This window comes from Tasmannia lanceolata, unplaced genomic scaffold, assembly GCF_043159265.1.
Source record: "Tasmannia lanceolata isolate RefF3 unplaced genomic scaffold, GAP_Taslan_0.1 ptg000015l, whole genome shotgun sequence".
NCBI lineage: Eukaryota > Viridiplantae > Streptophyta > Magnoliopsida > Canellales > Winteraceae > Tasmannia > Tasmannia lanceolata.
The window spans coordinates 58,734,792-58,747,285 of NW_027518692.1; the positions used below are offsets into that span (position 1 = coordinate 58,734,792).

Sequence of the window (12,494 nt, forward strand, 5' to 3'; positions counted from 1 at the left end):
ACAAACGGATGCGGGAAAGAAAGACATTGGAAAACCGACGGTAAACAAACCCTAATTTCTTTATCGATTAAGGTAGAGCAAAATGGGGTGTCTACAGATTCCTACATTGTATTCCACAACATTGCCGTTCTTTCCCAACTTGTCTTTCCATAAGGCAAAATTACCCATCATCTCATCTTGGAATATGCTGAACATCTTCTTTGTATAGAATTCCCCAGCCTTTCGTTCCAATGGGCTGGTTGTGTTCATTTTGGCAATTGTATTTTTAGACTTAAAATCTTCTTCCAATTCGGCTTTACGCCGCTCAACCAGTGCCTTATCGTATTGACCCAAGAATTCAACTAAGGAGGTGTTCTGGTTAACATAACCATCAAAGAAGGAATTTATGCTTTCACTCCGTTGACTTGATGTCATTCCTGCTGTGAATGTGTCTCTCCAATAGGCGGGAACCCAATGCTCGCGGATATCCCACATTTTTCCCAACCAATGACTTTCACCAATGTCATATTTATCAACCAGAGATTTCCATTCTGTCTCAGAATCCTCTATTTCCCTCCTGTAAAACCAGTGATTGTAATCCTTGTAAAAATCAGTGTCGACATCTCTCATGTCAGCAACATGCTCAAGGAGATGCTTCTTTATGTGCCACGAACAAAACCGATGCCTGGTATGTGGAAATACTTTTCGAATCGCATTTCGCATAGCCCCGTCCATATCAGTTATTATAGCACCTGGAGCTTTACGAAACATACACGTGAGCCACTGCTCAAATAACCAGGTGAAAGTCTCCTCTGTCTCGTCCGCAAGAAGTGCACATCCAAAAAGAGTCGACTGCCTGTGATGGTTAACCCCAGTGAACGGTGCAAAAGGCATTTTAAACCTGTTCGTTTTATAAGTCACATCAAATACGATCACATCACTAAATGTAAGGTATGCTTCTCTCGCCCTGGAATCAGCCCAGAACATCGAACGCAAAGTTCCATTCGCGTCTAACTCCAACTCAAAATAGAAGTTTGGGTCTTCAGACTTTCTCTTTTGGAAATGGTTCGCCACTATCACTGCTTCTTTACCCATATTATTCTCCCTAACTGCTCTCAAATGGGCAATAACTTGATTTGTTGAGACCACGGGAGCATTGGAAGTAGAGTTAATGGCATTCTTTATCTGAGAAGGCTTGAAATTGCTTCCACTGAGTTGTTCAATCAAATTCTTACAGCCTTTGTTTTTACGGAACTGACTATGTGAACGATGCATTTGCGTTTTAAGTGGTGAAGTAAGGTCATGAGAATGGATGTCATCAAATGTTGTAACTTTCCACTCTTTATCTCTCAATTTGATGATCATCCTTGCTTTACAATTCATTCTGGCAAGGCGACGCTCCCTCAAGTCCTTAACATCATCCCTCTTCTCCTTATCCTTTTTCTCTCCCTCTTTATTACATACAAACGTTCTCGATATCACCGTCTTTGTTAAATTTGATATGGTAGTACTAGATTTTCGTAGTCCAAAACCAGTAGCATACGCATAAGCATTGTAGAACTCATATGCAGCTTCCCAAGTTTGAAATATCTGGTCCTCAAACGGCATATTCACAATACTATCCTCACCGACAACCTTGTTGGGAGTAGTAACTGTATGACTACAACCCTCATCTCCGTCTTTACCATCAGTAGCATCCCATTGAAGGTCATCATAATTGAGATTCACCCCATCATTAATGTCAATTATATTCCCATCCCATACTAAATTATCATCGTTGAGATTAAACTCATTGTCACACTCAATTAAACCATTTGCATGTACTTCGTCAATAGATGGGTCCATTTTTTATACCTAAAAATGCAACATATACATGGCCCATCAGCATAATAAGAAATTGTAACATATTACAGATATTTTCTACTGTGTGTCTTAAAGTAGAGTAAGAAATTGTAACAAAAGTTAAAACCGTTACAAAAATAAGAGAAAAACATAAAGAACAAAAAAGGAGAAACAGAGAAAATCGAAAAAATCTGCACTATTGACGATTTTTGCAGAAAAAATAGAGGAATTTCAACAAAGAGAAAAAGAGAAACAAAGAAAAAAAAAACCACTTTAAACCCTAAATATCTGCAACATTTTCGCAGCAAAAAAAACTGCACTATTGAGGATTTTTGCAGCAAAAAAAAGAAGAGGAATTTAAAGAAAGAAGAATACAGTGCCCTCAGACAATACAGTGAAAGCTCGTTTCCCTAAAATCATGAAATTTTCCAAGAATATAGAGGACATGAAACCCTCCTCAAAACCCTCTTGAAGTGGGAAAAAAAAATTCAGATGAAACCCTCCTCATAAAAATAACAAAAATAATAACAACAAGCACCTTTTACCTGCATCTTCTCTTTCTTTCTTTTTTTCAGAGGAATGAAACTAGATGAAACCCTACTAAAAAATGCACAGAGAACCCTACTAAAAAATGCACAGAGAACCCTACTAAAAACTAGATGAAACCCTCTTACAATGAGGGCAAAATAGGGGAAACGCAAACGGCATACAAAATTTGCTTCTCATTTTCACCAAAAAAAAGAGAAAAATAGGGAAAAGTTATAAGAAACTGACCTTAGGTCTGTTGATTTTTGGGTTTTGCAACTGCAGACGAGGGTCTGTTGAGGAGGGTTTTGCTCTCTTCAATCGACGAGTGAAGACGAGAGTGAAGACGAGGGTCTGTTGAGGAGGGTATTGCTCGGGTCTGTTGATTTTTGGATTTTGCCCTCTTCAATCGACGAAGGAAGGAGACGAGGGTCTGTTGGGGTTTTCCAATCCACGACGAGGGTCTGTTGATTTTGGGTTTTGCCCTCTTCAATCGACGAAGGAAGGAGACGAGGGTCTGTTGATTTTGGGTTTTGCCCTCTTCAATCGACGAAGGAAGGAGACGAGGGTCTGTTGGGGTTTTCCAATCCACGACGAGGGTCTGTTGATTTTGGGTTTTGCCCTCTTCAATCGACGAAGGAAGGAGACGAGGGCTGTTGAGGAGTTTTTTTGAGGAGGGTTTTGCTCTCTTTTGTTTTTGGGTTTTGTTTTAGTACTCGTCGATCGAAGCAGACTTGTTTTTTTCTCATATATGTATACTCAACAGACCACGGGTTTTTTTTCTCATATATGTATACTCAACAGAACACACTCTCTCTCTTCGACCGCACCTTTTCTCCAAACGGTTGAGCGCACACTTCTTTTCCTCATATATATATATATATACAATAAGATTACAGAAATCAGGGGGAGGATCAACGAGAAATTTTAACTAGTACACTCCCATTGAGATAAAGGACCATTAAGAGTGCCAATGGATCCTCTTCCGATCGAATACACATCAGTCACGATCTGTTCAAATCCCTTATCGATTGGAAATCGCATTCGGAGTGTTCTTCGAAACTTAATTCCCATGTCTTGAGCACTGTCCGTTTTAAATGGACTGTCAATCAGAGTCTTCTGGTAGGTCCTTATATTGTAAACAGTTAAAATTCTTAGAAGAGGAAGAAGGCGAGGGAAAGCCATTGCGGTAGCATGAGTGGGTTAGGGATCTAGGGTCAATGGTTAGAGAAGGAAGAGATGAGGGTGACTTGAGACTTAAGAGAGATGAATGGAAAAAATACCCATACAACCCTGTCAACATATGTCCTAAAATTGAGCTATAATTGTCATTTAATCAAAAAAAGTAAGAGTATAACATTTTCTGAGATTTTATATGGTGCCCGGGGCCATGAAGTCTAGTTTGGGTGGTACTATAAAAGTACCGCCCTTGATATTTGGAGAAATTATATGATGAAAGGCTTTATGAACACATAAAGGTGGTACGATATAGGTGCCACCCTTGAGATATGATCCAACAGCAGCTCCTAAAAAAGTGAGCTGCTGTTGGATCAAATATCAAGGATTGGATGCTGAGTACGTCTGTACGTGTTCATAAAGCATTTCATCATATAATTCTCCTTATATTTTATCCACTCTTAAAAAGTGGTCTGCTATTGGATCAAATATCATGGGTGGGATTGCCCACACTATGCTTCACGATGGGGCAGCATATAATTTCTCACCTTTTTTAACACCCCTCTATCCTTGGTTTCCTTCTTTTCACTCTTATTGCTAATTTATGCAACTAAGTAAATGGTGGGACCCACTATTTTACAGCTCATGCTACGGTGAGTGAGTCCCAATAGTTTATTACTATGCCTCGCATGGGTGGAGCCCGTTCATTTACACCTCATAGTATGATAGGCAGGGCCCAATAGTTTATAACTATGCCTAGCATATAGGTGGAGCCCACTACTTTACACCTCATACAATGTTCCCACCATCTATGCCGAACCCATGCATAGGGTGGGGCCCTACCATTTTAAACCTCATGTTGTTGATGGGATGGGGCAAACACTTTGCACCATGTTTTTAGGGAAATGATATCACCCACCCACGCCCCCGCGCGAACGGTTTATGTGAGAATGGTTCACTAAGGATAAATTCACCCCCTGTAATAACGTTAAGTGAGGAGAGGGGGAAAGAGAGAAGGGGTGGTTATTTCCCTGTTCTTATGGGGAGGGGCCTACCATTTTACACATCAGGTTTTTGAAGAGATAGGCCCCATCATCTCTACCCAAACCCTGCCTAGGGTGAGGCCCACCATTTACCGCTAATGTTATTGAAGGGTCGAGCCCACCATCTCTCCCAAAATCCATGCATTAAGTTGGGTCCCACACTTTTAAGTGTTGATTTATTAATGATAAAAAAAAAAACTCACAATGCAAAGACAGAGAGCACAATGAGAACAAATTGAAGCTAACAAAAAGAATAAAATAATAGCCACAGTGGCAAGAGATCGAATATCTCAGACGGTCAAATCCGGTCGGGGCAAGCCTATCTGCCTCCGTGTAAGTTGAAACCGAACTGAGTGGCTGGGAGGGGGGTGCATTCCATCTAGCCACCCGATTACATTAACGAGTCTCCTTCCACAATAGTATTATCCAAGACTCAACTGGCTAACAATCTCATACCTCGAGCTCAGCCCTCACTTCTGTTTCATTAGAATCCTTGATACCAATAGGTTCAAAGAAGGCCCACTTGGTATCACCGAACTCGAATCCCTAATGTAGGTTGGGCCCAGGCTGACAAAGCTAATTGAGACCGGGTCTTAACCATGTCTCTTTCATTTTTTACTCCAAAATTCTGAAGCATTAAACGTGAAAACATTTTTTAAGTCCCCACAAGTCAACAGTGATTGAACTAACGGTTGAGATCATCCGATTGCCAATAGATTTTGGTCATGTTCCATTGGATGAAGCAAACGTTTATATTTGGATAATTTGCATACGTGTAAGCAATAACGAAAGCCACCCAATCGCCATACACACCGCCTATATTTTGGGAACATATCAATATTGTGCGAGATATTCGCGATAAATTTAATTTACCCCGATAAGGAAACATCTTATACGTATCAAAGAAACGCTTTTCCTCTCCATCGATTTTATTTCCTCGTAGATTTATCCAAAATATCAAACTCTGAAGCGCTCTGAAGAAAAACAAAACCCTAAATTTTATTTATTTTTCATTTCCAGGTATCTCTCTCTCTCTCTCTCTCTCTAGCCCTTTCTTTTTAATTATTTTTCTCTTTATCTGTTTTCTTGTTCTTTTCTCTTGTAATTTTTCCATTGAATATAATGTCTGAAACGTAGAAATTTCCATTTTCAGCTCGTAGAAGAAAACCCTTTGATGAAACCCTAGAAGATTTTCCTAAAATGGAAACCCTAATCGAGGACTCTACTCCATCTCAAACCCTAGAAACCCCTGTGGGACCCCGTGACTCTACTCTGTCTCAAACCCTAGAAACCCCTGTCGCTAGGGTTTCTTGTTCGTCTGTTCCGATGGAGATCCAGACCGAATTGGGGTTAGGGTTAGGGTTAGGGTTAGGGTTAGGGTTAGCAAGTCTAGATAATGGAGTTAGGGTTTCTGAAGTTCCAGTCGTTAAAACTCCAGTTGACGAATCGGAGATTTCGGTTTTAGGGTTTTGTGATAATGGAGTTAGGGTTTCTGTGGAGGAAGTTGTGAATGATAAAGCGCGAGTAGTGGAGGAGGTTTCGAAGACTGTGGTTGATGGGAATCATGATAATGGAGCTAGGGTTTCTGTTGAGGAAGTTGTGGTTAGTGAGAATGGAAATGCTAATGTTGGTAACCCCGTTGAGGATTCATCTTTGACAGAAAGGGATCCTTTAGAAAAAACCCAAGTTGATATGGCCGACGTTTCACTCATGGGTTGTCAGGATAATGGAATCAAAGCTACAGAAGAAAATGCTCCTATTGAAGAAGTAGTTTTGGCGCTTGATGAGAAAAAGAGTGATGGAATTGGGGGCGTTGTTGAGGGGGGTTTGCTTGTCAATGGTGATTCTGTAGTAGAAACTCAAGTTGCAGGAGGAGGTGAGGAATTACGGCTGCGTGCTGAGGAATCAGATGTTTTGATTAAAAGAAGTTGTGAGAATGGATATGAGCCTGTAGAAGGATCTGACTCTGTTACTGAAGTAGTTTCCGTGCTTGATAACAATGTTAAAGAGGGAGCCAATGATGTAGTGGTTAGTTCATCCGTGATGGATGAGAAATCGATAGTGGATAGATCATCACGATCTGATGGTGGGTATTTGGGTGCGCAGATAGATTCAGAAGGCAAAGTACAAGAAGGTGCTAGTGAAGCTGTAATTGATTTTTCAGCTGGACACGAGCATTTGGCTTCAGAAGTTGAATTGGTCTCTACTGGCAATGTTCCTTTGGAGAAGGGACAGCAACTCATTTTGAATGATTCAGAAGTTCCCGTGGATGATGCCGATCTTACAATGGTGGCGCCAGTTAACAAAACGCCTGAAAATGGGAAAAACTTAGAAATTCATCTTTTCCCGCATGAGACGAGGGAAATCACAGATACAGGAGTTACAGACAAAATCATTGCTTTGACAGAGGAAAAGCAACACATGGGACCAGGAAAGTACGGCGTTGGTGAACAGTCTGCAGCAGAGGGAAATCAAGCCAAGGATGATGGAGATCCAGGCTGTGATCATCATAGTTCTGTAAATAAGCGTATGGATGCTGATGTTTCCATGGATGGCACTGAAGAAAAAGAAGAAGAACAAGAGGTGGGGGAGGAGGACGAGGACGAGGACGAGGAGGAAGAAGAAGAGACAGATGTTCAAGAATGCCAGTTCTCTGTTGGTGATTTTGTGTGGGGTAAAATTAAGAGCCATCCTTGGTGGCCTGGACAAGTCTATGACCCTTCCAATGCATCAGAGTATGCTGGAAAGTACCGTAGGAGGGACCGTCTCCTAGTGGCATATTTTGGAGATGGCACTTTCGCTTGGTGCTACCCATCTCAGTTAAGGCCTTTTTGTAAAGACTTTGAACAGATGTTGAAGCAGAGCAACTCAAAAAGCTTCCTTAATGCTGTGGAGGAGGCTTTGAATGAGTTTGGTAGATGTGTAGCGTCAGAGATGACATGCTTTTGTGTACCGGTGGAATCTCAGTCCTTACTTGCTAGGCCACCTGTTGCAAATGCGGGAATAAGGCCCGGAGTTACGGCCCCTGAGGGCAGGCTTGATGAACTTTCTATTGTTGAATTTGAACTGGAAAACTTCCTTGTGCGTCTCAGAGGTATTGCTCAGGTTGTTTCTATAACTGATAGTCTTGAACTTACTGTGATTAAGAGTAGGTTGTCAGCATTCTATGGGGCGAAGGGGTATAGCCAATTGCCTGTATACCATCATGCAATTCGAATTACCGGCCTTGAAGATAAAACCGGAAATATGTTGCCTGATAAAAATGATTTTGATGGCCACACAGATGCCCTAACCCCAAGCCCAGCTGAAAAAGACGGTCTTCCAAGCCCAGCCGAAAAAGACGGTCTTCCAAGCCCAGCTGAAAAAGACCGTCTTTCTACCCCAGTAGATCCTGGGGGTGGAAAAAGCAGTCAAAACACAGTTCAGAAACGGCCACCAATTTCAGAAGATAAGTTATATCAGGGAAAGAAACAGAGAAGCATGGCCGAACTTATGGGAGGGAACATGGAGCCTGAGCTCGAAAATTATAGAAGTGATGGAGCTGATGAAGTAACAGTCATTACTAATCCGGCTTTACCATCTAGGAAGCCAAAGAAGACCAGGCATTTTGCATCTTCCCCAATTCCAGAGAGCAAGGATGTTGATGTTAAAAATGACAGTGTTGTGGTTGAACGAGGGGTGGCCGCCAAATCGGCTTCATCATCCAAAAAGAGAAAGAGGACCTTGCATTTAGCATCTCCCGAAGCAGCAGATAAGACAAATATTTTTGATGTTGCAAATGAAGATGTAGGGAGTGACGAAGGAACAGTCTTGTCTTCTCCAAGGGAACGAAAGAGAAGCAAGTATTTATCATATCCCTACACTATGCTAAGCAGATCGAAGAACTCAATATCCCCGAAAGAGGCTGAAACAGAAATCTCGAAGGTTCCCAAGGTTTCACGGGTTGGGGAGTCGATCAGCAGGATTGCATGCCAGCTTACTGGGTCGCCTCCAGTCATAAAATGTACCGGTGAGACGTTTCAGAAGAATATTGCCAAGGAAGTCAGTGTTGGGCAAAAAACACCTGGCGGCTCAAGCCCTCGAACACCGAAAGTTAATCAAAAGACACTTCCACTTCACGAGGACGATGTATCCGCGGCTGAAATGCTTTCGGAGTTTCGCTCATCAGCTTTTGATCATCTATATCTGAAGGATGGGCATTCTCCCAATTCAGTTAGAGATTTCTTCACCAGATTTAAAAGTGCGGCCCATCGTAATGGCTCTGACTATGAGACTTATAAGAAATATTTGCGTGGTACACGTGCTAGAGAAAGAAAATACCGGCGTGTTTCAGGTGCCATGGAAAGAAAATACTCGGTCATTCAGCGCAATTCATCAGGAAAAGATTCTCATGGCGGAAGCAACCAATCTGAAGGTAAATCTGGATGGAAGAAAAGAAAATCTGTAGTTGTGGAGCACAACTCATCAGGAAAAGATTCTCATGGTGAGACTGACATATCTAAAGGTAAGCGCGGACGGAAAAAAAGGGAAAGGGAGGATGAGGCGAGTCCACACAGTCCGAAAAAGAACTTGACAAGCTCGCGCAAACGTGCTGCTCGCAGTTCAAATGTTAAGGGATCCATTGGAGAAAGCCCAGCAGCCCTTCTCCTAACATTTGCACCGGGCTGTGTTTTGCCTTCTAAAGAAGATCTGATCACGGCTTTCAGTAAGTTTGGGGTGTTGAATGAGTCAGAAACAGAGGTTTTGGAAGACTCGGTTTGTGCCCGGGTCGTCTTTGCTCGGGGCTCTGATGCAGAGGAGGCTTTCAATGACTCAGAGGGAATCAGTGCTTTCGAACCTGCGGTTGTCAGTTATCGGCTGCGATATCTTTCGCCTACTTCTAAGGCTTTCGAAAACGGAGGCAATATATGTCAATCTCCAACAGAGGGAGTTGGGGTTGATGCTCCCCTGCCTCCTCCAAATCTTGTTTCTGAGACACCACTCCTGTTCATAAAGCAAAACCTCGAGATGGTGATGTCTACATTGGCTGAGTCGGCAGAGAAAGGCACGAGTTTAGCAGAGAAATTGTCGCCCGAGGTGGGAGCAAACTTGGCGGGCGAAATCAAAGACCTCCTCAAGAAGGTAACCACACTGGTCAACTCCTCATTATAGTTATGGTTCTTTTTCACGTTTTCTCTCTTAGGAAGCATATGCTTTTTTGGCTTTAGGATGTTTGTACTTTGTACAATTATGTTGATGGTGGTGTAGGAATAGAAAATGTATTCTGGGTTGTTCATTGAGGTTGATTTAAGGAATTAGGCTATAGGTGAAGGTGATGTTAATACACACTGCAACTTGTTGCTGTTATATTTTCTATTAAAGCATGGATATTTATCTTTTTCACTCACTGTTGTGCTCCATCTCTCTCTTGGCCTTTGAGTATCTGTGCTGGCCCACTTGATCTATACTGTACATGTGGCTCTTGCGTAATGGTTAGAACTGTTGAGCCAGTTGATCTGCAACCAATTTTGTCTTAACCAACCATTGGCTGGCCATCAAATGGTGTGATTTCTTTATACCAAGTGGCAGTTGGGCCCAATTGGTTCAGCATAAAGAGGTGTTGAGGTTTGGGCGCGTCCCAATTCGGTTTCATTGCGCAATTATTTGCATTTTTTTTGTCTGCTGAACTTTCCTGTTGGACTGGTTCCTTAGCTTCATCTATGGATCTCTACTTCTGGAGTTCCAGAGGCAGGGATATTGAAAGATATGATGTTTTGCTTTTAAAGAACAAGGCCCATTTTTGTGTTTCCTCACCAGCGATTATTTTGGGGGAAAATGGAGTTGCTTCTAGAGCGATTCTTTGGTGCACTTTCGGAACATGAGTTGAGACATGTGATTCTGTTTCTGACACTAAATAAGGGGAATGTAAAATTCATGGAAGTAATTCTTGAGTTCCAGAAACAGAAAGATCAGAATGATTACCAAAAACATCTGAAGGCATGCTTGTATCTTCTATAGATACATGTGTTTTTCCATATGCTTTCTTTGCACAAGTTCAATTATCCGGGGAAATAATATCACCACTGTCACGTTTTGATATTTCCGCGGTCCTAGCTTGTCTTTTCTTTTTAAACCGGCTTTTCAGAGCTTTTTGGGAACTGTAATAACATTTTGACAGCCTTTTAAATACTAAAAGAAGAGAAGCTTCTGCAGAGAGTGCTGATATCATTACTGAAATTTCGGCAAAATTTTTGATAAAATATTAATTTTTATTCTTTCACAGAATTTCAGCCCAAAAAAACGACATTTCGAGCGCCTTTACCAAATTTCGGGATTTCAGCTAAAGTTTTGGTTTTGGTGAGACCGGAATTACCCCGAAACTGAAATTTAAAACCTTGATTCCCCACCATTTATTAAACAAGATTATCCCTGTTAAGGTCCTGTTTGTAAATTCAACTTTGTTTTAGTTTCAAGTTATAATCAACATAATACTTAATGTGATTTCACGTCATCGAAAAAATCCCTATTTTTACCAAACGATGACATCACCAGTAAGATAGATGTTAGATGAGGATCAAATGCTTCAAAGCACAGGCTTACCGTGATCGGGTTATTCGTAGAGTAAATTTTTTCATGGACGGGTATCACTAGTTGATCGAATCGCTTGATAATTTCAGTGAATTGCTCATTGCTTATTTCTGTGTCAATTCGGTGTTGGTGGGCATTGCGTCTACCAAAATTATTAGCTCTTGTATCAAATTATATTACCCTGATAATCATATTAGTGGGGGGGAGGAAACAGAGGAGACGAAAGAGAAGATAGCCGATTAGAGGGGCTCGGACAGTAGACTGATTTCATTCATTTCTGGTAATACTATTGTAGCAAAGTCTATAATATAGATAAACAAGCTAACAACTAACCGAGTGAAATGATAATGAAAAGTCCAATGTATCAATCCTCATGAGAGAAAGAGAGAGTCATTTTTTTTATGTGTGGTTGCTCGTGTCTTGTGCTTTGTTTATATGCTTCTTTTATACTTCTCCTCCCATTTTCTGCCTTCCATCACACCTCTTGTAAGAAAATGAACCAGAACATATCCATAGAAGTAGAACTGACAGTTGGGGAAAAGATGAAAGTTTTAGGATTTCCAGTGGTATGCGGCTTGTTTGGATGCCTGGAGGATAAATATCAATTAGAAGGTCTAATTTTCTTCTTTGGAGCTTTAGAGAGAAAATATGAGTCGAACTTTTCAAACTCGAATAAAAGAATTGATTGTTGGATGTGGGTCTATAGTAAAAGAAAGTAACGTTGGATGGGCTTATTTATTTTCGGAATTCAATGGGTGAGGCCCATTTTCACGGTATATTTATATTTTCCAAGACAAAAGAATGGTTAGGGTCATCTGATTGGCAATCACAGGTAAGCTGTAACGCACGTTTGGTGGCTGATTAACAATGGCTGATTCCATCTAGAGAAAGAAGAGTTCAGATGGGCCCCTTTAGAACCAGTATATCGGGCCCATTTCCTTAGAAATGAATTTTACATCCCAATTACTATGGTTAAGAGAGTCTAATCAAGACATTTTTTTGAGGCAATTGGACCTAAAGTTGAAGCTCGCCATAATTAAGAAAAGGTTAGATGAACGTAATCCCTTTGGAACAATTGTGTGGGCCCTCCTTTTATTGAAATGATGCCAAAAGATAATCTAATTAAATGAAACTTATGAAATTAAAGATAGTTGGCTGTAGGGCCCACTAGGTGACAATCTAGATTGATCAAAGATAGATCCTGCCTATTGGCAATACCTACTGCAGAGATTAATTGTAGATTAATGGTGGTTTAGAAAGACCCATTAAGAAATAACGGAGTTCCCTACAACAGCTGACCTTTCTGGTCTATATAATCCCTGTGAATTAGCAGATAAAGTTCATCCTGTTCTGCCCCCTTGG

At 41.1% G+C, this 12,494-nt stretch overlaps 1 protein-coding gene across 1 annotated transcript; it reads left to right on the forward strand.

Moving 5' to 3' along the window:
• Window positions 1–5,427: 5,427 nt before the first annotated feature.
• On the forward strand, window positions 5,428–9,949 carry LOC143892705 (PWWP domain-containing protein 3-like). Its single transcript, XM_077397535.1, has 2 exons — window positions 5,428–5,585; window positions 5,719–9,949. The coding sequence occupies exon 2, from the start codon at window positions 5,766–5,768 to the stop codon at window positions 9,714–9,716; it is 3,951 nt and encodes a 1,316-aa protein (XP_077253650.1). The 5' UTR covers window positions 5,428–5,585; window positions 5,719–5,765; the 3' UTR covers window positions 9,717–9,949.
• Window positions 9,950–12,494: the final 2,545 nt, after the last annotated feature.